Raw genomic sequence first — 22643 nt, 5'->3', positions numbered from 1 at the left:
TGCCACAGTATAAAGAAAAAATTATCAATTTCAACAATTGGCTAAGTTTCTGGTGTCATTCAAAGGGAATCCAGTATCTGTCCGCCTGGGATGACATGCTCGACAAGCCATGTTGCTTCACAAGAGATGGCTTGCACCTGTCACCCTTAGGCTTTCAAATACTGGCCAAGGCTCTTGCCACCCCCATAGTGCCTTTTTCAGGCAAGGCTCAAAAGACAAACCCACCACCATAAATAGCACAAGTAACCAAAAACTGAGGGTAATGCTACTCAACGCCAGAAGTCTAAACCTCAAAATGCATGCACTTGAGGCACTCGTCAGTATGGAGAACATAGACATCTGTGCAGTAACAGAAACCTGGTTTACGTCTCCTGAGAGTACCCCAGCACTACTAGGCTAAAACGGATACCATACCTTTCAGCCACAGAACCAGGACCGAAACACAAAAGGCGGGGGTGCATCCATATTCATAAAGGATACCCTCACCTCCAGGTTAGTGGCGCAGCACAATGCATCAGAGATCATCCATGTGCAACTAACAATGGGCAAAACTGCAATCCAATTTGTAGCTTGCTACAGATCACCCACTATGTCTCAGGACCCCCATTCCGCATTTCTGGAGACACTGGGAAATATGAAGGTCCTACCAAACACCCTAATACTGGGTGATTTCAATTACCCAAACATAAACTGGGAGAACTACTCAAGTACTAACTCCCTTGCCCAACGCTTCCTAGAATTTATAAACTCGAATACCCTGGATCAACTGGCCAAAACCCCCACCAGAGGGAACAACATATTGGACCTGGTCATCACCAACATGGACGACCGGTGTTCCACACTGGAGGTCAACCCCTCACTGGTTAGATCAGACCATAGACTAATCACTCTGGATATCCACATTCCACCCCCACCCCCAATCAAGGAAACCACTGTGAAAAACTTTTCAAAAGCAAACTTCACGTTACTTAAGACTGAGGTGGAAAGATTCACAGCCCCCATGCTAAAGGACAATGCTGTCCAAGCTGCTGAAACCTTTACAAAGGCACTCTATGAGCATCTGCAGGAATGCATGGATCGTGCTATCCCAAGTAAAACCAAGACTCATTCCTTCAAGAAAAGGAAACCAGTCTGGTGGACCCATGCCATAAACAAGCTATACAATAGAAGGAGGAAACTAGTACAGAAAAGAGTAAAATCCCAAGGAGGAAAGACATCCCTGATCAGTATCAGCAAGAAACTACGATCCCTCATTAAAATCATCCAAAGCTAGTTTCGAAAGAAAAATTGCCAATGACTCCAAAGATAACCACAAAGCGTTCTTTAGCTATGTCAAGAACCTTAGGGGAAACTCTCAGATCTGCTCTGAGTTAGTGCAGAATGGCACAAAATACACTGAACCGACTGATATTGCCAACATTCTGGCAGACAGGTTTAGTGCAAACTTCACCCCCTTCTCACCCCTATAGGGCCCATAACCATACCAGAAGAATGTAGGACTCCATCAATCACCAACACACAAGGTTAAAACAGCCCTATCCAAAGCCAAAAACACAGCTTGAATGGGACCAGACGGTGTCCCAGGCTGTGTCTTACAAAAGCTCCAAAATAAACTAGCCCCTCACCTAAACACACTGTTCAAACTCAGCCTCTCTACATGCTATATAACCAAAGAGTGGCACACAGCAACAGTTGTCCCACTCCACAAAGGTGGAGCCACAACGGACCCCGGGAACTATCGCCTTATAAGCCTGACTAGCCTGGTCTGCAAGGCTATGGAGCGCATCATCATGGAACTCATTAACAGAGACACTGGGAACCTCCAAACCTAGGACCCTACCCAGTTTGGCTTTGTTAAGGGCAGATCATGCCTCCTAAACCTGGTGGACTTCTTTGAGACAGTTACCAAGGCATTAGACAAGGGAAAGGAGGTCCAAACAGCCTACGTAGACCTTGCAAAGGCTTCTGACACCATTCCCCATTTGAGTATTATAGAGAAGCTCACCAGCTTGAACATAAACCCCTATGTCACGAGATGGGTTGCCAACTTGCTCATGGATAGAACCCACATGGTGGGAGTTGCAGGCTCTACGTCTGACTCTAAACCGGGTTACAAGTGGCATCCCCCAGGGCTCAGTCCTAGGACCCCTCCTCTTCGGTATATACTTCTCAGAGGTACAGGCAAGCATAGGAGGACTATGGCTGACAAAGTTCGCAGACGACTGCAAACTAGGGGCCATAACTGATTCTCCTGCTGATACAGACACCCTCCAGAAGGGTCTCACTGAAACGGATACCTGGTGTTGAAATCATGGCCTCAAGCTAAATGCCACAAAGTGCATAGTCATCCCCTTTGGAAAAAATAAAGTACCTGCGAACTACCACATAGGTGGTAGTCCCCTAAATACAGAAAATGTAATGAGGGATCTGAGGGCCCAAGTAGATAGTAATCGCTCCTTTGATAATCATATTGTGAAGGTGGTTAGAAAATCCTTCTATGTGGCCCACCTAATCACAAAAGGGTTCACATCTAGAACAAAAGAGGTTATTGTGCCTCTCTACTTATCACTCATTAGACCCATCATAGAATACAACGCCCCATTTGGGATGGATCTTACAAAACACATGCAAAAGCTGGAAAGACCACAAACGTACCTCACCAAGAGGATTACTGGCCTCAGACAGATGCCCTATGCAGCCCGACTCCAGCTGTACTTGGCTGCATACCACTTTCTCAGAGGTGATCTCTGCCTGACATACAAGGCCATGTCCAACCCAGAATTGATGGACATGCTCCACCTAAAAAAAAAAACAAATCCCCGACAGCACGCGCTCTAGAGATATAAACCTCACCACAACGGTAAATAGGACATGCTGGAGGGATACATTCCTGTTCCAGGGACTCCCCGTGCTTTGGAACAGGATTCCAGTATACAGCAGGCAGAGACCCTCACTAACACTCTTCAAGAGAAACCTTGACAGGTGGATGGGAAACAGAAAATTTACCCCGGGGATCACTGCAGTGGCTCTGCTGGACAGTGGCGCAGGGAACTAATGGCTCTGCTGGACAGAGGCACGGGGAACTAATCTAAGGGGTGGTGAAAGCCAACACATTCTGACTAGGCTTATAAATGCCCTGGGGCAGATAGCCTAGTACTTACCTATGAACATAAACCCATGCAAACATAGGTTTTTAAGCCAGAAAGTTGAAAGGGATAGAAAGCAGCCCCAAACAGCCAATGAGGTGCAATTCCTGAGCTGGAAACCACTCCTCTAGCGACAGATAGGCAGCTCAATACTTACCACTCCCACTGATAAGCAGAATGACTTCCTGCTACCACACCAAGGTCTGGACAACTCAGGAACACAAAAATAAATTCCTGAAACCAGCAAATCTGGGATCTGGACTATTCTAGCATAGAAAAAAGGCAGAAAACAAGCAAACAGATAGTACATTTTTTGTTTTTTGTTTTTGTTAGTTAAATTAAGCAGAAAAATTCAATTAAACAGTAAATAAGCACAGAAAAGGCCATCACACTTGAGTGTGAAGCCTACAACAGTAAATGCAGTTTAAACTTTGAATTTAAACAGAAATCAAGTGCACAAATAGTAAAAAATTTTAAATACAGTAGAAATAATAGCAAAACTACTTTAAAATGGCTTTTAGAAGTGCGATGAGCAAAAACATTAAAAGAAAAGCCGAAAAGGTACTTATGATCAGCAAAAAGTCTCTCTTCCTCGTTTCTGGTGCTGTAGTAGTCTATAGAACGCCCAAATAGGATCCGCTGAGCTAAAACAAGTCTCTTTCACACATTCTAACATTCAGCCTGCATCAATTATCTCCGAGGAGGATGTGTATCATTTTTTAAAAGACAGCAAATTAAGAAAGCAGCTGGTCCAGATGGGGTTACACCCTCCTGTTTAAAAACATATGCTGATCAAATGGCTCCTGTTTTTACTTGGATTTTTAATAAATTATTAGAGCTGTGTGAAGTTCCTTTATGTTTCAAACAAGCCACAATCATTCCAGTGCCTAAAAACCCAGTATAACAGGACTGAATGACTACAGGCCTGTTGTTTTGACATCAGTGGTCATGAAGACTTTTGAGAGGCTGGAGTTAGCTCACGTGAAGGATATTACAGCTCCCTCATTGGACCCCCTTCACTTTGCTTATCTAGAGAACCAGTTAGTGGATGATGCAGTTAATATGGGCATGCACTATATCTTGCAACATCTTGACAACCCAGGGACAAATACAAGGATTTGGTTTGTGGACTTCAGCTCTGCATTTAATACAATAATTTCAGAACTTCTTCATTTGAACCTCTCCCAGCTTTCCGTTCCTGCTTCTACCTGTCAATGGATCACCAATTTTCTAATCAATAGGAAACAGCAGGTGAAACTGGGAAAATTTACATCTAAGTATCGCACGATTAACACAGGTGCCCCCAGGGATGTGTGCACTCCCCACTGCTATTCTCGCTCTACACTAATGACTGCACCTCTAAAGACCCCTCTGTCAACTTATTAAATACCCAGATAATACAACTACCATTGGGCTCATCAGGAATGGTGATGAGTCTGCATACAGACGGGAGGTTGAGCAGCTACCCCTTTGGTGTAATCAGAATAATCTGGAACTGAACACTCTTAAAACTGTGGAGATGAGAGTGGACTTTAGGAGTGGTACTACAATATTATCCTCCCTCTTTATATTTAATACTGATGTGTCAATTGTGGAATCCTTCAAGTTTTTGGGATCTATAATCTCATAGGACTTGAAGTGGGAGACCAATGTAGGGTCCATCATAAAAAAGGCACAACAGTGAATGTACTTTCTGCGATAGCTGAGGAAGTTCAACTTCCCATTGGAACTGTTGATTCAATTCTATACAGCAGTCATTGAGTCTGTTCTCAGCTCATCCATAACAGTGTGGTTTGGATCTCTGTCTAATAGTGACAAAAATAGGTTACATAGAATAGTCAGGTCTGCCAAAAATATCACTGGTGCTAGTTTGCCCGCCTTATAGGAGCTGTACTACTCTAGAATAATAGGGAAGATCATCACCGGCCCTTCACGTCCAGGCCACCATCTTTGTGAACTATTACCATTAGCCAGGCCTTACACTGTAGATTAATACGCACCAAAACAAGCAGATATAAGAACAGTTTTCTTCACAGTGTACCAAGTTCATAAACGGTTAACTCAGCTTACTAGGTTAGGATACTGTTTTTTCCAATTCTCCGAGGATTCTGCAGTACTGTTTATATACTATTAATACTTGTTTCTTTCAGAGTTTATTTCAGTACTTCTTGCACTGAGTTGCACTTTGCACCTTGTATGTATATGTATATTTACTTGTTGTCTTATTCGTAATAGTTGCATACATGTTGTTTGTCTTGTTCTTTATAGTTGTATGTATGTCATTTATGTAATTCATACTTCGAGAGTCACTGAAACCAGAGTCAAAATCCTTGTATGTATGCATACTTGGCCAATAAAAGTGATACTGATTCTGATACTGACAGTGATATACTGCTGGTTCCACAATGTAATGGAAAGAACTAAGCACACTTTTGTCTGAGCCTACAGCCTGCCAGTCTTAGAATACTGACTGTTGGGTGAACCACAGCCACAACAACAGGGGCAGCTGTAAACTTTATTGCAATGAATTAAGGAAAGTCTAGTTAGTGACAAAAACTAAACCACCCCATATTTGGAATGAACCAAGAATACTGCCAGTTCAATGGGACTCAGGTTCTACTGCACCTCATGTTGGGGACAAACCTACCAACTGCACATCATTTTTTTTCCTTAGGGAATGTCAGGAAACAGTAATTTTTCCCAGAACAAGTAAATATACTTCATTCGCTTCCTTTAGAACAATGCCACAATCGGACAGTCCCAATCTGTAGCCTCAAGCAAGCAATCTGGTTTACTCTACCACTCAGTGGACTTAGTAAGTGTGAGAATGTTTGATCACAACAGTTTCTATAGACTTACCCTCCAAGATGTGCATTCTTACTAGCTCGGATCGTTCTGGCCTGCTCCGTATTTTGTGCTTTAGGAAATTTTCTGTCTGAAAAGGAAAAAAAAATTAAGAAAGCAAACGTGAGCTCAAGTTAATAATATGACTAGTCTCTCCTTGTTTTGATGACAAAGTACAGTTAATCTGCAGAAAGCCAAAACATGTTCCCAGCTGTTATTTTTGATTTGTAGATTGTGCTCAGTACATGATATTTTACATCATTTTCCAAAGAGACAGAGGGATTCTGGCTCTCCCATGATTTGTAACTTAATGCATGTAAGGATGCAGCTGTGTGAAGGTAGGCAGTTTGTTAATATCAAGTCAAGAGGTGAGCAATGTGAACAGCAGGGTGTCAAACAGCAGCTCTTTTTAACTACTTGCTGATATTTATTTTCCACAGCTCATCCCTGTGGCAACTATCACTGTACAAATCTGGACTATGAGGTACAACTGATATTCTCAGTTACTCTGGGTTGAGATCACTTCCTGTGCACTAGCAATCTTACACACACCAAATGTTACAGGTGAAGCTGAAACTTCTTTTGGAAAACAGAAATGATCAGTGTTTGCTGGAGTTCATTTCTGAATAGCAAGTTTACTAAGAACAAAAAAAAGTTCAGATATTTGGCAGTGTTTCATGTAAAGCACACACATTACCATTCTGTCTGAATTATGTGGCAGAATGTCTGTGCACACCACTTAACCATGTCTACATACATACGTAGCTTATCCAGAACCTTTACAGTACCTGTATTAAACAAATGAAACTGTGCATCTTAAGTGGGTATAATTTGTTTTATCAAACATGTCACACACAGATTTGGACAGCAGATAATGACTACATGCTTACCTGTTCTAACAAATGTTTAAAGGCCAAGCTAAATGTCCTATTTATTTACACTTGTTAACCAGGAGAATGAACTAATCCAAGTTTCCTCTTTTCAGTTCTTCAGAAACAGTTACAATATAATACAAATAAATGCTGTATAACAGTTCACAAATAGTCAATATACAGTAGTACCTAAATTAACTACAAGTACATTAGTGAGAACATTGATTATTTCAATTGTATGACCAATAACAGACTATAACTTGTCTACTGTCACTAGAACTTGGCTGAGTTTTTCATCTTCGAATCACTTCAGAGGAAACATGTTGAAAGGGTGAACAGTATAGCCAATATTTTATACTGAGACAGATAAAGACATCTAAATTCATTTAGCATCCATTAAAAGTTACTGAGAATAAAGCTATATATTGTCATGAGAGCAAGTAGATATTGACTTTAAGAGAAAAATCTGTTTTAACTATTAAAACACCATACAGCAAGATTAGTAACACAAGAAAATTATTTACAGTATAGAGTTGGACAGAGCAAGTTAAAGAGGCATTTAATACAAACTTTATCCAGTAGTAAAACATACTATCTCATAGAATCACAAATTTGAAAATATGAATACCTTTAAAGTTAAACTGGACAAGTGCATGAGAAACAGGAAAGATACTTAGGGTATTCCAGGTTTTTGCACTTTTAATGGCCTAATTGGCCTAAGAAAATATTCACTGGGTGAGACAGAATTTACAAAATGTAATGCACCTATAATCAGGCCTTTAATCAATATGAATGTCTTGCACAACTATGGCTCTGCTTCTTGACCATCCCTGGGTAAGACCAATCTATCTACTTGGCATCTACTTTTCTGAAGTAAAAGCCAATAAAAACTCTGGCTGACTACGTTTGCAGATGACTGCAAACTAGGAGCAGTCATTGAATCCTCAAATGACTTAGCCATCCTACAGGAAGGTTTGTCCAAAGTAAATAACTGGTGCCAAATCATGGACTGACATAAATGGCAAAATATGCATTATTATATCCTTTGCGAAGTCATTCATCCCAGGGAACGACCACACTGACAGTACACCGCTAAGAGTTGACCCGGTTGTTTGGAATTTGGGAACTTATGTGGACAGTGACCTAACATTTGATCAACAGAAAGGCCTTCTATACTGCACAGCTTATAGACAAAGGGATTTTGTGTCTAGATCTAGGGCTGGGACTGTTCCCCATTACTCAGCCCTCATTAGGCCAGTCACTGAATATAATGCCCCCTTTCACACGCATCTGTCCAGCACATGAAACAACTGGAACATCCACACAGATGCCTTACTAAAAAGATACAAGACCTAAACAACATTTCCTACATGGATCAACTCAAAGCCCTGTCACTATACTCAGTATAATATGTCTGGCATACAAAGCATCCTCTGATCCAATACTGATGGATTTACACATCAGCAGGTTGAATGGCATCTGAAATACTCAGTCTAGGGATCTAAACTTCTTCTGCAACATCAACATAATAGTTTAGAGGGAAAGGTACATCTCGCAGAGGATGCCCCTGCTCTGGAACCATCTCCCTGTTCACATAAAACAAAGTTCATCCCTGTCCCTATTCAAGTGCAACTTGGATGTATGGATGGGAAAGAATAGTTGTGTAAAATCTTACCATAAGATGTCCTTCTCTTCTATATGCTGCATATGACTCGTATGCCCATCCAGTATCCAAAAGTCTTCATGCTACCGCAAGGTACGTGCTACTCCACACAAAATAACATATACGTCAGCCATAAAGAGATGTCTGGTATAAAGCGGACGTCAGCACTCACCTAGCTCAGAACTGTATGCCACCCACAACCAGGCAGAGATCCTAGTTGAGAAGCATATCAGCAGGATAACTAGGCAAGCATCAGGGGAAGTAATACTGCAGCAGATAGAAGAGAAGGACATCTATGATTATGGTAAGATTTTACACAACTATTCTATGTCCTTCTGTTCATATGCTGCAGTACTCATAACATAAGGGAGAATGCCAAAGCTCAAGCTTAGGACAGGTTGGGAGGAGGATGAGCCAATGTTTTTTCTACAAATCAATGCAGGACTGCTCTTGCAAACCAAACTCTGGACGTGGCGATGGTGTCAAGCTTGCAGTGTTTAGTGAAAGTATGGACAGAGGACCATGTAGCTGCCTCCAGTATAAAGCCAATGTCCAAACCTTTAAAGAATGCCCCTGAGGAAGAAACTGCTCTAGTGGAGTGAACTTTCACTGGGGGGAAGAAAGGGTCTTACCATTAGACAAATAACAAAAGGAAATAGCTTTAGAAATCCAGTTGGAAATAGTTTGCTTGGAAACTGATTGACCCAGTGCTCTCGGGTGGTAAGAGACAAACAGTCAGTCTTACGAAAAAGTTTGGTTTTGTCAAGATAGTATCTGAGCTGCCTATGCACATCTAAAGTGTGCAATATTCTTTTACTGGGACACTGAGGAGAAGGAAAAAAGGTAGGAAGGTTAATGGACTGATTTAGAGATAACTCATTTACCACTTTGGGCATAAATGTAGGGTTAGTGTGCAGGAAAACTCTCTCTATGAAAGACAGTGAAGGGGGATTAGACATCAAGGCCTGTAAATTTGAAACCCTTATGGCAGAGGTAATTGCTACTAAAAGAACAGTTTTCCAGGTCCAATGCTGTAGGGAAGAGGAGCTTGCTGGTTCAAAAGGTCCCAGTGTACGCTTCTCTAGCACAAAATTGAGATCCCAAGCAGGGGGTATTGGTTTCCTTGGTGGTCTGACATGAAGGATGCCTTTAAGGAACACTTTTACCTCTAACCTAGAGGCCAAAGGTGAAGACACAGGCAGACAAGCACAGATGGCTGAAAGGTAAGCCTTCACTGAAGAGTAGGACAACCAAACCCTCGTCAATTTACATAGATAGGACCAGTCCACCTTAAAATCAACTGACATCTGTTGCAGGTCCTTTTTGTGACACCAGATGGAAAACCTTTTCCATTTGGAAATGTAGCATTTCCTAGTTGCGGGTTTTGTGGCTTCCTGCAGAACTTGTAGCACGTCCTCTGAGAAAATGCATCTATAAGGGATTAAAACCCTATCATCCACAAGGTCAGGTTTAGGGTTCACAGTTGTGGATGTACTAGGGTCCCCTTGTCCTGTGTGAGTAGATCCATCCTGTGGGGTAAACTGTGATGACTGCCCCTGGCTAGGTGCAGGAGAAGGGGAAACCAGTGCTGCCTTAGCCAAAAGGGAGTCACCAACAAGATTTTTGGCTGATCCTGATGAATCTTCAGTAGGACCTTTAGCAGAAGAGGCAAGGGGGGATGCATAAAGACACATACCTTTCCAAGAGAAAGACACAGAGTTCACGTTAGGGGATGTGGAACCCTGGCACCAAATTTTGAAAGTTGTCTGTTCATAGGGGAGGCAGAGAGATCTATCTGCCTAAGGAATGGGATAAAATTAAAGTGGAGTTTAAAACTAGGTTGGAAATAAAAGAAAGTAACAAGTATTATTTAGGGGGATTGACAAATGTTAAAGTATTGCAAAATAGGGGGAATCTCTGAGAACAAGAAAAGGAACAACTGCAGAATGCTAAACAGAAAATAAGGCATTACTTTGATAATATGCACAAGTTTAGAAAGACTGCTGTTAAGCAACTGCTTTTTGATAATAATTCTACAGCACAAAAACTTTTAGCACAACTCAGGCAACAGAAAGTGGAAAGGCAGTCAACAAGCTCAGAGAACCTATAACAAGGAAGATAACAACAGACTCCCATAGAAGTATTAGAAATATTTTGGAAATTTTATGAAAATGTATATAAAGCAGAGAAATATGGAAATCAAGAAAAGGTACAAATGTAAATGTTTATGGAAGAATTACATATTCCAAAGTTAGAGGTAGATGAGGCTCAATTACTAACAGTTAGGATAGGAAGGGATGAGATAAAAATGGCTATGTAAAGTCCTCCGGAATAGACGGTATTCCTGTGGAGGTTTGGAAGTTAGGAGGGGGAAAAAACAGATAAAGATCTGGAAGGTTTTGTTTAACAGTATTTTAAGAGGAGGAGAAGTACCAACATCCTGGAAGAAGGTAATGGTAATACCTAAAGAGGGTAAAGATGCATCAGATCCAACTTCATACACACCCATTTCAATACTAAACCATGATTACAAAGCGTTTATGTCTTACTGGCTAAAAGAATGGCAAAAGTGTTACCAAAATTGATAGATATGGATCAGTGTGGTTTTGTGGCGAGGAGGCAAACATTTGACAATATTAACAGAAAATTGATGATCCAGAGGGAAAAAGAATGTAAGAAAGTACCACTTTTATTGGTGGGTCTTGATGCAGATAAAGCATTTGACAAGGCAGACTGGGATTTCATCAGCAGGGCAATGGAAGCATTTGCTTTCCCTGATACAATTAAAAGGTTGATTAGAAGAATATATGAGGGATCGGAGGCATGAATTAAAGTGGATAGGGTCCTCTCTGATAATTTCTGCTTGGCTAGAGGAACCAGGCAGAGGTTGTCCTTTTTCCTCTTTGTTGTCTGCATTATATTTAGAACCATTGGCAAAGAAAATAAGGGACTCAGAAATTCAAGGATATAACTGGGATGGTAGTCGGGAAAAAGCTCTGTTTGCAGATGATATTATTTTATACATGACAAAACCAGAAAGGGACATTACAGTGTTGTGGAACATTTTAAGACTGTTTCAAATCTTCTCAGGATACAAAATTAATGAAGCTGAAACAAAGGCAATAGCGGTACACTATGTGCCCACACACAAATTGCTCCAACAATATCCATATTTATGGGGACTTAATAAAATGAAGTATTTAGGAGTATGGATTAGAAATGACTCTGTGGTGCAGCTAAGGATATGTGGGAAGAGACTAAACAGAAGACAATACAAAATTGAGAAACTGGAAGAGTTGTTATATGGATATGGATACTAAGATGCAAGCCATTAAAATGTTTTTAGACCCTTTAGTCTTATACACAGATCAGGCATATTTTTATCAACTGGAGAAGTTGTGGATAGCAATTAAAAAAGAGTCGAAGGACTGGGAAGGGAAGACAGTAAGGGTCAAGTGGGATAAACTGATTCTACCATTAGAACAAGGTGGACTAGGACTACCTAATTTGAGAGGGTATTTTAGAGCAACACATTTAAGGTTCTTACACATAACACAAGCAGAAAACTATAATTCAAGGTGGAAAGGAATGATGCTGACACAGGGAGGAAGCTCAAGAAATAAGGAGAGATTGGGATTTTGGATGCAGACTCTGGAGAACAACCAAAATCATACAGAGTATTATATTCATAAAATAGCAGGGAATATTCTAAGAACCAAACCAGCACGAGAATGGAGAAAAGAGCTTTTGCCGATACGGACGACTGTGGTCAGGAGTACAGATAAGAGGCAAGAGGGGGCTGGAATTTATTGGGGAAACTGGCAAAGGAACCAAAGTATTGGGAGGAAATAACTAGAAAAGGAAAGGGAATAGAATGGGAAAAGGTCAAGAATTTATTTGGACTGCAGGTTAGAGATTGCCTATACTCTGATATCACCCCTTGATAGGCACGGCAAAGAGAAAGAAATAGGGGGCTCCTAAATGACAGACCAGCAGTGGAAAAGTTTTCTAATAGAATATAGAACAGAAGCTGCTGTTAAAAAAGGAATAATTAGTCAAGCATATAAAATATTGCATTATAATTATACAAATCAATCAGAGGAGCTTAGAATGGATTGGAAAGAGAGATCGGATAAGCAATTCACAAAGAGACAAATGGGGGATATATGTATATCTCCCAAATATGCAACAAAATCTAGAAGATTTAGGATCTTTGCCTGGAAGTGTTTGCATAGGTATTTTTATACCCCAAGTAGACTCCAAAGAATTTTTCCTCAGGTGGATAGCAAATGTTGAGGGATGTGACAGACAAGAAAGAGGTAGCAGGGAACATATTTTTTGGGAGTGTAATGAGCTGACAGACTTTAGGGATTCCCTGCAGACTGCTCTGTCTGAGATGCTGGGTGAGCACATTGGACTGGCTGGGGAGATGATTTTTTTTTTTTTTAGTTAAGCTACAGAACTGGAATTGCCTAGACATAGTAAAGCCTTGCCGAGTCAAATTATGGTATCTGCGAAAAAAGCAATTACTACACAATAGAAATTAAAGTCTAGACCAACTCTAATAGAAGTAGTGAATAAAGTAACAGAGAAAGAACAACTGGAACTGGGATCTTTAGAAAAAAGAAGGAGCAAACTACATAGGAAAAATGGGAATTGTGGGAACAATATATGCAGAGCAGGAATGATGTCTAAGAGGCAGGATTTGAATGAGTCATATAATGCTTAACTGACAATGAGTGGATGGCTTATAAGTGAAGCATAATGTTTGCAAATACAGTTGCTTCAATGGTGTCTATGATATAGACTGTTTGCATAACCAGCCTTAGCCACAGGCCAACTAGGCAGTCGTCTAGGGTGCCGCTCTAGTAGGGGTGATTTTCCAGTAATTTGAATGGTGTAAATAGATCAGGATGGGGGCACCAGGTGATGTGTGTGTGTGTGTGTGTGGGGGGGGGGGGGGTGCACTGTGGAGCCCTTTTGCCTAGGGCACCACTTGACCTAAGGCCGACCATGACTGTTTGCAACTAAAGTGGTATTATTTTGTATGTTTTTGACTTATATAAATGTAAGACTGTCTTTGTCATATGTGAAAATTTAATAAAGATGTTTAGGAAAAAAAGGTCTAGGCTTAAAATGACCTGCAAGTGTAGCTAGCCTAATACTTACTTATGAACCTATAATATAAACCTAATCCCACATCTCTGCCCCCCACTACAACAAAATCTTCACATCTAACTAGCCTACTTATATGCTCTCTATCTCATATCTCAGCTAGATCAATATGGTAGTCAAACGCTATTGTACTTGCATCTTAAAATCTACCTCCTAATAATTACCACTCCTACCTACTGTTCCCTTCCCACATAGCTGACAATCCTTGACTCCATATAGCCCATTGTTCTGATGATATTCTATTTCAGAAACATCCTAAATTATAAGATGCACAACTAAACCACCACTTGTCTATGGCAAAGTATTACATAAGTACAAACTTGCAGTTTTAAAAGTACTGTATTTCATTTTTTCTGTTACCTAATTGTGTGCTTCACTGAATATAGTGTGTTGCGTGTCTCTCTGCAGTTAGTTCCACACCCACCATCCCGGTTCTTGTTTTGGTGTTAGTGTTAGTGGCTCTGGAATTGCCCGCTACTCCTGTAAGTCTGTATTTGAACACTCCTCCTGAGTCCATCTCATTTGCTCACTTAACTGAGTACAGTGAGATCATATTCTGAGTCTAGTGTTCACTCTAATTAATAGAGAGAGAAGATTTGAGAAGGCAAACCCACTTAGGTTCTTCCTTCCTCTCACCTTGCACTTTACTAACAAAAAAAAAATGTGCACTTTATTCATCTGCTTTTACTGTATTTGTGTTTCCTCCTACTTTATTTTGCTTTTGCCTCTTCTTAAAAGTACTCAATTTTATTTATTCTGCTGCATTTATTACTGCTTGGTAGTAGTCTGATTAAATTGTAACTGTTATTCTAAGTCTTTTGGTTTAAGCACTTGGGCTTCATACAGGTTGTTTTACATTAAGAAGGTTTGTGGTCTGCACTGTTGTGGCAGGACAGGTAGCTTATATCCTTCTAAGCTGGGAATTGCTGATTGAAGGCTCAGTGTCTGCTATTCTAAAAGTGTATTAGTTCTGGTTTAAGCACATGGGCTTCAGGCCAGTTATTCTACATTAAGAAGGTTTGTGATCTGCACTCTTGTGGGAGGAGAGGCTGGATTCTGCCCTTCTGAGCTGGGAATTTCTGGTCACAGTAGTTGAACTGTTTCTTTCTGAAATTGGTGCGCCTTGTTGCTGTAGCATAGACCAGATTCAGGCCTGCTGAATCTAGCTTTGTTTGTATAACTTGAGCACTGATCCAGGCCATCTTTTTTTGGAGAAGGTTCCCCTGCACCCTAGTAGCAGGAGTGTGCAGTTAGAACTTGTCTGAAAGAAGACTGTTGGAACAGGGCTCCGTTTTGAGCTTTTTTCTGGTTAATTGTGTCACTTGTTTAAATCAGTTTGTTCGTTTCCTATTGTTTTATATATATATATATATATATATATATATATATATATATATATATATATATAAAATTGCACTTTATTCATCTGCTTTTACTGTATTTGTGTTTCTTCCTACTTTATTACAAGGGGCATTGACTACAACTGTGATCTGAGATATATAACAATAAGTATCCTTTTCTGTGCATTTAAAGTGTTTTTTTTATTGTATCTGCTTTATTTTCTGGAAAAAAAAATAAAACTGTTTCCCACCTTTCTAAGCTAGTATAGTCCAGTTTTCAGGTTAGTGCTGAACTCAGGACTGTGTTACAAATCTCTGTGTTTGCCCATACCTTACTTGGATAGAAGGACGTTTCTCTGTCCACCTGAGAGAGGGGAGCTTTGAGCAGCCAATCTGCCCCTAGAGGAGTGGTTTCAGCCCAGAAATTAGTAGCTTATTGGCCATTTTGGGCTAATTTCTATCTCTTTCATTTCCCTGCTATAAAAAAGTACAGTTTTGTACCTACCATAAATGTAGATGTCCGAACTGGATAGCATCTGCAGTCATAACAACTGGGTTGTCCTGTCGTCAGGCAGCCCTTCAGTCGGCCGGATTCCAAAGTCCGGGTCCGGCTTCGGCTGATGTCGCACTTCACCCGACGTCATCTCTGTTGGTCCTCGGGTATAAAGGCATCAGCCGACGCCATTTTCCTCAGTGTTTCTTGCCCCAGATGCCAGTAGCCCTCCTGGAGGTTAAAATTTGGATAGATGCCAATGTTTCCAAAAAAATAGAGGTAAACACAAAAATAAGCATGTATGTACATATGTACAAACAAATACACCATAAAAGACTCCCCCCCACCAGCTAGCTATTAGGAGGGTAAAATACCCTAGGAGTACCACAGAGGGGAAGGAGGGAGGGTAATCCTGGCTGCAGATGCTATCCAGTTCGGACATCTACATTTATGGTAGGTACAAAACTGTACTATGTCCTTCATGGATGCATCTGCAGTCATAACAACTGGGTAGAATACCATAGCCAACTAGGGGAGGAGGATAAAACTAGATTATGGTGTGTTTAGGATCCCTTGCAGTACAGCAGTGGCAAACCCTGCTCGGGATCTGGAATATAGAGGTAAGTTATAATGCTTGGCAAATGTATGCACAGAGGTCCAAGTAGCCGCCTCAATAATGTCTTTGGTTGCCACTCCTCGTAAGAAGGCTGTGGTAGTGGCTGTTGCCCTTGTAGAATGAGGTCTTATGTTCTGTGGAATTGGTTTTCCATGGAAGGAGTAACAGAATCGTATGCAATTTCCTATCCATTTGGAGATTGTCTGTTTGGAAATAGCTTTTCCTTCCCTTCCTGTTGCATAGGCTACAAAAAGTTGGTCAGTCTTTCTGCTATTTTTTGTTCTGTCCAAGTAGTAGCGTAGCTGTCTATGTACATCCAAGGTATGCAGTATTCTTTCCCCTCTGTTTTGTGGGTTGGGAAATAATGTAGGTAGGTGGATTGCCTGGTTTAAAGACACTCTGGGTACCACCTTAGGCATAAATGTAGGATTAGTCCTCATGGACACTCTATCTTGGTGGAAGATTAGGAAGGGTTGAACTGCCATTAAGGCCTGTAGCTCTGAAACCCTCCTTGCTGAAGTAATTGCCAGTAGGAAAGCAGTTTTCCATGACAGGTGTTGTAGGTCTGCTGTTGCTGCTGGTTCAAAGGGTGATAGTGTCAACTTTTCTAGCACAAAGTTTAAGTCCCAAGCTGGCAAAGGTGGTTTCCTTGGAGGTTTTACATTCTTGATTCCTCTGAGGAACTGCCTGAGCAAAGGGTGCGAAAAAACAGGTGGGTCAAAGTTGTATTCTGCTGAAATAGCTGATGCATGTATCTTGATGGAGGAGTAGGACAAGCCTGAATGAAGAAGTTCGGCCAGATACTCTAGAATGTTAGGCATATCTATGTTTGACACATCTTTTCCTCTTTCAGTACTCCAAATGACAAACCTTTTCCATTTTCCAGCATAGTTCCTTCTTGTTGAAGGTCTGCGTGCTTCAAGAATAATGTCTTTAACTCTTTGAGAAAGTTCTGGGTTAGCTGTTGCTATGTGATGTTCCATGCAGTCAGTTGCAACGTTTTTAGGTTTGGATGTATGATGCTGTAGTTGTTCTGAGTTAGCATCAAAGGCATCAGGGGTATTGGCCACATATTGTTCTGAGACATGCTCCTCAGCAGTTAGTACCAGTGTTGTCTTGGCCAGTTTGGAGCTATCAGGATTATCCTTGGACGTTCTTCCTTGATTTTTAGTAATACTTTGTGTATCAAGGGAAGAGGTGGGAATGCATATGCTGTCAGGCCTTTCCAGCTGAAGGAGAGCGAATCCACTTTCCATGCCAGTGGGTGTAATGTCCTTGTGCAGAATTTTTTGAGCTGGTGATTGAGAGGTGATGCAAATAGGTCTATCTGAGGCATTCCCCATTTCTTTGAGATGGTCTTGAAAATGTCCGGGTGCAGTTTCCATTCGTGGGCATCCGATGTGGTTCTGCTTAATATGTCTGCTAGAATATTTTTTTTTCCCGGTACAAACATTGCCTGTAACTGGATGTTGTAGCTGAGTGCCAGGTTCCACAGCTCCAAAGTCATTCTGCATAGGGGGTATGAATGAGTGCCTCCCTGCTTGTTGATGTACCACATGACTGTGGTGTTGTCTGTCCTTATCATCAACTGGCCCTCTTTGAGAAATGGTCTGAACCTTTGGATTGCCAGTTTTACTGCCAGCATTTCTTTTAGGTTGATGTACAGGTGAAGTTGATCCTGTGTCCACAATCCTTGCACGCATTTGTCCAGCATGTGGGCCCCCCATCCTAGGTCCGAAGCGTCTGTTGTGATGGTCTGGCTTGCTTGACATTTGCGAAAGGGTAGGCCTGGGTTTGTCTGGCATGCCTGGGATTTCTGTTTCTAGGCTGTGACTGTGTTGGGACCATAAATTCTTTAGGTACCACTGTAGTTTTCTCATATGTAGTCTGGCAAGTGGGACCAGGATTATGCATGATGCCATGAAGCCCAAGGCCTGCAGTACTTTTCTTGCTGTTAACTTGTTCAGCTTTGTTAGTGCCAAGAAGTAAAGAGGGAGTTCTTTTTGTTTTTCTGCAGTTAGGAATGCCATTTGTTTTACTGTGTCCAATTCCGCGCCCAAGAATGTCCTTGTTTGGGATGGTATCAGCCTTGACTTTTGTAGATTGACTGTGTATCCCAGTGCTTGTAGCAAGTAGATGACCCTTTGTAAATCTGTTGTCAGCTTGCTTTTGTTGTCCGCTTGTAGCAGGCAGTCGTCCAGGTATGGGTAAATTTGTATTCCTGTAGTGTCCAATGGGCAATTACTGATGCCAGGCATTTTGTGAATACTCTGGGCGCAGTAGATAAGCCAAAGGGCAATGCTGAGAATTGATAGTGCTCTGATCCTGCAAGAAATCTGAGGTATCTTCTGCAGATTGGTCGAATGGGGACGTGCAGGTATGCCTCCTTGAGATCTAGAGTTACCAGCCAACACTCCTTGCCCAGCATGGGAAGAAGTTGCTGTAGGGTCAGCATTTTGAATTTTGGGACAATGATGTATGTATTTAAGGCGGACAGGTCGAGAATTGGTCTCCAACTTTTTCCTTTCTTGGAACTAGGAATAGTCTTGAGTAGAACCCCTTTCCTTGCTCTGCAGTTGGCACTTTTTCCACAGCTCTCATGTTTGCTAACTGCATTATCTGTTGTAGAGCCTCTGTTTTTGATTTGGAGGTAGATTTGGCATTCCTCTTTGATTGGTAAAGTGTGGAAGTGGAACCGTATCCTTGATCTATGCTTTGTAAAATCCACTTGTCTTTTGTTATATAGTGCCAGATTTTTGAAAATAAGGTTAACTTTCCGCCTAGAGGAGCTGCTATTTGTTCCCTGGTAGGCGGATTTAGGATTAAGTCACTGTGGTTGTGTTGATGTGGTGGCAGTGGTTGTGTCTGTGCCTCTGTTGTTACCTTGCCACTGTCGTCCTCTGTAGGCACCTCCTCTGGATTGGTTTCTGCCTCTGGAACGTCTGTTTCTGCCCCTTTGAGATCTTGTGGAGTCAGGAAAGGACCAATTTTGGCAGGCCAGTTCCTGCTAAACCTTGGGGCTGAACCTGCAAGAAATCTTTAACCGTTTGAACGGATTTTGCCTTTTCTTCCATTTTCTTCATAACCTGCTGGGCAGGTGTACCAAACAAACTTGTCTTATCCATAGGAGCATCTAGTAATTTTGCTTTAACATGATCCGGTAAAGCTTGCTCCTTTAGCCATGCATGCCTTCTTATCACTGTGCCAGTCATGGCTGATCTAAATGAAGCCTCCAGTGCATCATAGCCACATTTTAAGGAATGGTTACTAACCTGTTGTATGTTATTTACCATTTCTAATACATATTTCTTATCAAGAGATTCATCAGTGGTAAGCTTTTTAGTTAACTGATCAAGCAAAAACTCTTGGTATTGTATCATGTGAAACTGACAGTTTAAAGCTCTAGCTGAGAGAGTAGCTGAAGTGTAGACCTTTTGCCCCATCTGTCTAATGACCTTGCTTCCCTTTCAGAAGGAATAGGGTTTTTAGCTATGGTCGCTGCTACTGCCTTGGGACCCTGGGAAATAGTTCCGGGTCTGCAAGAGGGGCCTTGTAAAGGTGGTGATGAGTGTCTGGCACCCTGTAAAATCTGTCTGGTTTGGCAGGGGCTGGAGGTAAAGAATCTGGAGCGGAGCAGACATCATTGAAAGCATCATCCACCACAGAGAGAACAGGAGGTATAGCTAAGGGCCTGTGTTGTGGAAGGTGCAGAAAAGTCCTAAGTCTTTTCTGGAGTCTGAAAAATCCTGTTGCTGCCATTGGAACTGCTCTCGCATGGCATGTAAGGTTTCCCCAAAGGAAAATTCTTCTGGTGGGGAAGCAGCTGGAATGGATTCTTCAGCATCAGAGTCTTCAAAATTAGAGAAAGGAGCCTCTGGCTGGTCAGTTATGTCTGATTCATCAGCTGAATCATCAGATGACACTGGCTCAGGGGGCTCTGCCCTAGGTCTCTTCTCTGGGGGCTGAGAGGCCCTGTCTGGGTGAGATTGAGATCCTCTAATTAATGAAATTAAATCTTCTGCCAGAGTAAGCATTTGAGAACTAGAGGAGGGCCTGGTTGAAGGGGTTTAACAGGCACTGTTTTAGTAGTCTTGGCTGCTTTAGCCCTGGCGAAGGCCTTAATGGACATGGCTGCTGGAGGCCTAGCAGCACCACGTGCTGGGGTAGAGACATCCAAGGGAATGGTGTCTGATAAGTCAGTGGCAACCACCGTAGTGGGTATAATTTCTGAGGCCGATTCAAGAATGGTAGCAGGGGCCTCAGTTGTAGAGATAGATTCAGCTGTACTTTGATCAGTTTTCTCGGTTTCGCCGAAACCGAGACACTCGCGTTTGCTTAACCAGGGTTTCAGCCGAAACCGCGGACCGCGAGTGTCGGTCTTTATCTTTGCGTTTTTTGGCAGATTGGGTAGTCGGAGGATCCGGCGGCATAATGTACGCAAAATCAGAACCGAAAAACTGTTCAGCAAACTCCGACCGACGCCTAAGCGTTCGTCGGTTGAAAGAAGCACAGGCCGAACAGGCTGCTACGTCGTGGGCTGGGCCTAAACAAGGCAGACAGTAAGAGTGGAAATCTTTATGAGGTATTTGTTTCCCACAGGTTAAACAATTATTAACTTTTTCTGACATCGGCTGAGGCAAGAAAGAGTCCCCAACGGGGTACTTAGCTTTAGAAGTCTTCGAAGTAGTATTCGGTAGAAGTAATCTCTGGATCCGACCGACTGGCACTTGCGAACAGCTTCTGCTTCGGGCGCCACGCGGCAAGAAAGACTGAGGAAAATGGCGTCGGCTGATGCCTTTATACCCGAGGACCAACAGAGATGACGTTGGGTGAAGTGCGACATCAGCCGAAGCCGGACCCGGACTTTGGAATCCGGCCGACTGAAGGGCTGCCTGACGACAGGACAACCCAGTTGTTATGACTGCAGATGCATCCATGAAGGACATCCACATTTGCCCGTTAGTTAGGGTATAACTATTCCCAGCTCCACAAAGTCTCCTCTTCAGTTTTTCCCTTGGAACTAGACAAACTTTCAGCGTAAGCACTTAACCAATTCATTTCTCAGCCCGTCACTTGCTCAAAACTCACAGCAAGCACTTATAAACCCTAGCACTAGACCCCCTACACTGTACAGAAGGACAAGGCTCTCTATTCGACCTTACCAGCCATTCAGTAAAACAGGTCACTGTACCTATCCAGGCATGTCCAAAGAGCAGTTTCAGGTGTACTCTCCAGTCCAAATGGCGAATCTTGGCATTTTGAGGCAATGTTACAACTGCCTCATGTACACAGACAACCCTCTCCTCCTACCAATAAACATTAATACATGCGAGAGATGCAATTATACAGCCAAACTGGAGGCTAATCTCTCTCAAACCAAGACTGGATCAGACAGTCAAGAGGAGAAGGGAAATACTTGCATCACACCACCAGTCTCACATAGACCCATTAGACCAGCACCGGCAAAAAATACACAAATACACAAAAACATACTCGGAGGCTCTAAATAAAAATTTGCAAAAGCAACTGAGACTTCCAAAGCAGACATCCAAGCAACCTCCACCCACAACACAAACCATGAAACACATACTTCACAAAACCAGTGTGCCACGCAATCACAGACCTTAAGGCAAAATAACATACCAGTAATCGGTGACTCTACTGTCAGGCACACTGACGTCCCACTCACTAGGCTGAATAAGGAGAAGGTTACTGTTAGCTGCCTGCGGGTGTCAGGATCCGCCACATAACACAAGCACTCAGGTCACTCCAGAATAAGTACAAATACGACTCTGTCATTGCCCATGTTGGTGTAAATGACCTGAGCCATACCTCCCTGGACTACATGAAAAGAGACATGGAAGAGCTCTCTGACCACGTAGCTCAAGCCAGTATGACCCTGACCCTGAGTAGCATCCTGCCCTCACCAAAAATGATACCACGGAATAAAGAAAAAAATATCAATTTCAACAATTGGCTAAGTTTCTGGTGTTATTCAAAGGGGATCCAGTGTCTGTCCGCCTGGGATGACATGCTTGACAAGCCACGCTGTTTCGCTAGAGACGGCTTGCACCTGTCACCCTTAGGCTTTCGAATACTGGCCAAGGTTCTTTCCACCCCCATAGTGCCTTTTTTAGGTAAGGCTCAAAAGACAAACCCACTTCCATAAATAGCACAAGTAACAAAAAAATGAAGGTAATGCTACTTAATGCCAGAAGTCTAAACCTCAAAATGCATGCACTCGAGGAACTCCTCAGTATGGAGAAAATCGATATATGTGCAGTAACAGAAACCTGGTTTAAGGCTCCAGAGAGCACCCCAGCACTACCAGGCTACAACTCATACTATACATTTCGGCCACAGAACCCAGACTGAAATACAAAAGGCAGGGGAGTATCCATATTCATCAAGGATATCCACACCTCCAGGTTAGTGGCACAGCAAGATACTTCAGAGATCACACATGTGCAACTAACAACAGGCAAAACTGCAAT

The 22643-nt window shown here is 42.1% G+C and overlaps 1 protein-coding gene across 3 annotated transcripts in view; it reads right to left on the bottom strand.

Moving 5' to 3' along the window:
• Positions 1 to 22643, bottom strand: part of MRTFB (myocardin related transcription factor B) — a 1455416-nt gene that overhangs the window by 626924 nt on the left and 805849 nt on the right. For all 3 annotated transcript variants that reach the window (XM_044089410.1, XM_044089411.1, XM_044089412.1), the window contains exon 4: positions 6006 to 6081. In XM_044089410.1, the coding sequence (XP_043945345.1) occupies positions 6006 to 6081 (76 nt within the window). The remainder of the gene's footprint in view (positions 1 to 6005; positions 6082 to 22643) is intronic.

The sequence above is a fragment of the Protopterus annectens genome, chromosome 12.part0 (genome assembly GCF_019279795.1).
Source record: "Protopterus annectens isolate FY-2018-M chromosome 12.part0, PAN1.0, whole genome shotgun sequence".
Lineage (NCBI taxonomy): Eukaryota > Metazoa > Chordata > Ceratodontiformes > Protopteridae > Protopterus > Protopterus annectens.
The sequence above is the reverse complement of the archived record's forward strand: the minus strand, read 5'-3'. Positions and strand labels throughout refer to the sequence as shown.